Source organism: Perkinsus marinus (assembly GCF_000006405.1).
Source record: "Perkinsus marinus ATCC 50983 genomic scaffold scf_1104296964148, whole genome shotgun sequence".
NCBI classification, from domain to species: Eukaryota; Perkinsozoa; order Perkinsida; family Perkinsidae; genus Perkinsus; species Perkinsus marinus.
In genome coordinates, this window is record NW_003204792.1 from 79,534 (window position 1) to 83,584 (window position 4,051).

A 4,051-nucleotide genomic window follows, 5' to 3' on the forward strand; every position below is an offset into this window, starting at 1 on the left:
CTTCGAAACATCTTACTCGTGACTCGCTCTACCACGGTTAACACAGGGGCTCCACCGGCTTGCCCTTCAGCCTCAGCAACCCCAGGACCATCCGATTTAGCTTCACCGCTAGGTTCTGATAAAGACCTCTCCAATAGACGGCTCATTTACCACCAATTTCAAGAGTTTCAAAATTTTGGGAAAATTCTAAAATTTTCCCAAAGTTTTACCAATGTTCATCTCAGAAGATGTCTCCTTCGTCTGAGTCTCACCACCTAAGATACAAAACTTGTCCCATGAGCCTCTCCCAAATGAAGGTAGTCACCTTCCACTGCTTCTTTGGAAGACTCCGAAGCTTTATCTACTCCTTTCCTCGCCGGCGCCGACCTACTGCTCCTCGGTACTATCAAATGAGCTTGTTTCTGCCTGCACTGTCTACATTGTAAAAAGCGCACGCCCATCTGATCGATCTGCACATCAGCCTTCACTACTCTAATTCAGAAGGCTCGACGCCCGTCAGGTTCGCGATTGGTTCCCAGGTGTTCTCAGCCGGTGGATAATCCTTCCATTTTACCAGGAATTCTTCTTCTGAGAAAATTCGAAAACCTTCGAAAACTCTTCGCTCCGCTAGAGAATTAGCCCATATTTTTTGGCAGATTTTCCATGCATAATACACACATTTTACACCCTAACTAAAAATGAATCTCGAATCAATCATAACGGCTGCGAGTCCAATTTCTGACACACTCATTTTCCGCTTGCTAACCGTTGCGGAGCTCCTACCAATATACGACATAAGAGTATTTCATTATTTTCCCGCGGAAAACGGACTGTGCTGTTTCGAAAGTCTTGAAAACTCTACTGATTCAATCATAGAGAATTGATTAGAATTGATTTGGACGAACGCGCGCACTGACAAGGCATGAAGTACCAGTGAAGTTTCACCCTAGTGATATGAAAAACACTAGTGAAAAACGTACTTCACGAATATCGCGTTTTCACCGAGTATTACACCACTCCACGTAAAACGGGTGAAACTCCAGTATATGGTCAGATATGACCCAAAAACGTCCAATAATTCTCCACATTATTTCTGTCATAAAAAGTGACCAAAACACGCAAAATGCAAGAAATTTTTTTCTCAGAAAGCGTAAAATATACCTCCCTAATTTTTTTTCCAATAAACTCCTTCACACACTCTTTTTACTACTTTTTCCAACGATACGAACGTCCAACAGACATTCCACTTCGTATTCCGCATCCTCATCCTCGTCAGCGTCCTCCTCTGCCAAATCTTGCGCCTCCGCTTTTCTAGCCGCGTTGTTGCGATATATGTAGTTCTTACGATAATTCCTGATAGTAAAAGATACGTTTCCAGACCTCGAAAATATCTTACTTCAGTTTACTAATAGCAGTCTGATTCCCAGCAACATTGTCAAGACGTATCCACCAATTCTCCAGCGGACCAGCACTGCCGATTTTCCCAGTTATAAGATACTCTTCTTCACGGTCACCGACGCGATAATCGCTCACAGTGTGCACCGTTTTAACCGCGATTTCCTTCGACAGAAGCGGGAAATTCGCTTTGGCATCGCTTGGTGGTGGCGAAGTCACCGACTGAAAAATGCGGTAATAATATAACTTCTACATACTATGACGATCATATATCCAATATATTGGTAATCATATCAATTTAGAGAAAACTCTCTCTGAATACCCACATTTTTATCATCTCTTGCTGTTTCCTCTGTAGCCGTCCTCTTCGGCGGATTGGCTTCGGTCGGGGTGGTGAGCCCGCGACGTTTCTTGGGCGAGATCTTCTTCTCCTCACCTATTCCGAATCATGGACGCTTGAGGCAAAATGAATAGGGCAAAAAGCACTACGTTGCTTTTCTCCCTTCTCCTTGGCCGCTTTCGCCCGTTGAGATGCACACGTGCCGAGGAACCACTTGGAGGCTTCAATGTACGCCTAAAATCGTCACCGCGCCACAAAATTACACCCTAGTGAAGAAAATATCATAAATAGATCGCTTGTGATTTGAGATGCAAAATAAGTAATCGATGAATCCGCGGTTGTCTTCCACAGAGAAAAAAATCGAATGCCAATGAAATCAGTTTTCGATATTTTCTGCGAATAATCGTAGACTCGGAAATCTTCATCCGGACTCACTACCTGCTCAAAAGGATATTTAGGCACGCTGATGCCAGCAAGAGCACCGCCCAACTGCTCTTCAACAACGGGAGTTTCAGCAACTTTGTTGGGGAGGGGAAAGATGTTGATCGTATTTCCGAACTTCGCAATCCATTCGTTCGAGTCGAAGTCGAAGGTAACCCCAACAGCCAGCTGAAAAGCATCTTTCACACGCTGTGGGACCTAAGATACTCCCACTACCTGAGCGATATCGTCGACGCGCTCTCTGAAGGAAGCCATCAGGAGTTAACAAGAAAAGACCAAGGGAGAAACCCTGTTACACGCATACGCAACCCCAAAGTAGATCTGGCAACTTGTTGTTGTACTCCATCGGGTGAGCATAGTTACAGATGAGTGGCGCCGCCACTCATAAGGCTTGTTGTGAACAAGTTGTTGAAGCTTCAGCCTGAAACATTACTTATGCGGTTCCGCGAGGGGCTGGACTGTTGTCCATGCGTTCCAAAGCATGGTGAGCAGAGTGTCCAGGACCCAAACCCAAACCAGACTCGATTGACTTCTCATACCGCCTCTCACGAACCTTACGAGAGGCATAAACCCTGACCTTAGCAATCCTAGACACGGATATAGGATCGTCAGTGTAATCAACCATAGTATTAGAGTTCTTACCACTTCTAGTCAATAAGTTATTTTTGGTATTGACTCAATACCAAAACTTATTGAACTCAATATCTGTCGCTTGACAAATACCATATACTATCCCTTAGCTATTGATGGAAGCGTAGTCACTAGCGGGTATACAATGATGAAACCGTATACCTTAGACCCTGTGCCTAAGTCCAGGCTCCAAGGGAAGATTCAGAGAATCAACTTCAGAACCAACCTTAGAACCTAACGCGTGGGGCGCCTGCGTTCACGCAGGAATAATATACAACACGCATGCACGGACCATGACTCGCACAAAGCAATATAACAGCCGTAACACAGTAGAACCGTAACAAAATGATATCATACTAACGGTATGGCATGATCTTAGTTAGCAGGGCTCCGTACTCTGCGCTGAACCGCACATACTCCCCAGAAGACTGAATATAAAAAATTGCCTGAGAAAAACCAAGCTCCTCAAATGAGAGATTATATCATTTTGTGTTTGTGAATCACAAACAACAATTGTACAACGAGATTCACTCATCCTTGGCATCGATGGACATAACCTCACGAGCGAGCAGTTAACCCTACTAAATTGGCCTTACCCAGAACGATATTATCCGCGGCCAACATACTTCATTGACGCCAGGGAATCCCTCAACAACTTGAGTATTCAAATGCCCACACGATCGGAGAGTCCGACCAATCTTCTAGGATCGCCTTTCACATGTTGAAATCAATTCTGAAACCGGCGATAAAGGGTCGAGAGCTCAGTTGTGTACGCGTATATACGACAATTCACTTCATCATTGGGCGGAGCGAAGCGGCGCATGTTCTCAACTTTGATAAACTGGAGAGAACCCAAGTTTCCTCTTAGGTTGATTTATGCGAGATGCGGGGTAGGTCCAGGAATGTATTACTCAGACCTTCATGTGAGTTGGAACTACGGAAATCTTGGGTTGACTCGTGCAAGATGCGGATCAGGTTCAAAGGACGCTCGGGAGTATCTTAGGTCGACCCAGGCATGATACAAAATAGGTCCATCAGTTGGATTCATGGTTTCCCCTGCCCTCTCCTCAACATGGCCAGGCATGCTCCCCTCCCTCTCCATCTCGACCATCAGCCGCATCAACCCCCGTTCCGTTTTCGCCCTCTACATCGTTTCTCGAGACGGTTCTCTTCTATACGACTATGAGTCCCTTACTGCTGAGCAACGCCCCTCAGCAACGATAAGATACGCTGGAGTAGCACCTTCCACACACTATCAGCGATAGC

At 45.3% G+C, this 4,051-nt stretch overlaps 2 protein-coding genes across 2 annotated transcripts; both read right to left on the minus strand.

Annotated features, from left to right (window-relative positions):
• Positions 1-186: 186 nt before the first annotated feature.
• Pmar_PMAR007576 (hypothetical protein) lies at positions 187-2,410 on the minus strand (the record flags this gene model as incomplete). The annotated part of the gene is made up of 9 exons (XM_002770958.1): positions 187-254; positions 305-414; positions 471-567; positions 1,190-1,332; positions 1,376-1,596; positions 1,701-1,810; positions 1,864-1,948; positions 2,153-2,323; positions 2,372-2,410. The coding sequence occupies 9 exons, from the start codon at positions 2,408-2,410 to the stop codon at positions 187-189; spliced, it is 1,044 nt and encodes a 347-aa protein (XP_002771004.1).
• A 178-nt stretch (positions 2,411-2,588) lies between these two features.
• Pmar_PMAR007577 (hypothetical protein) lies at positions 2,589-2,780 on the minus strand (the record flags this gene model as incomplete). The annotated part of the gene is made up of 1 exon (XM_002770959.1): positions 2,589-2,780. The coding sequence occupies one exon, from the start codon at positions 2,778-2,780 to the stop codon at positions 2,589-2,591; it is 192 nt and encodes a 63-aa protein (XP_002771005.1).
• Between the last annotated feature and the right edge of the window lie 1,271 nt (positions 2,781-4,051).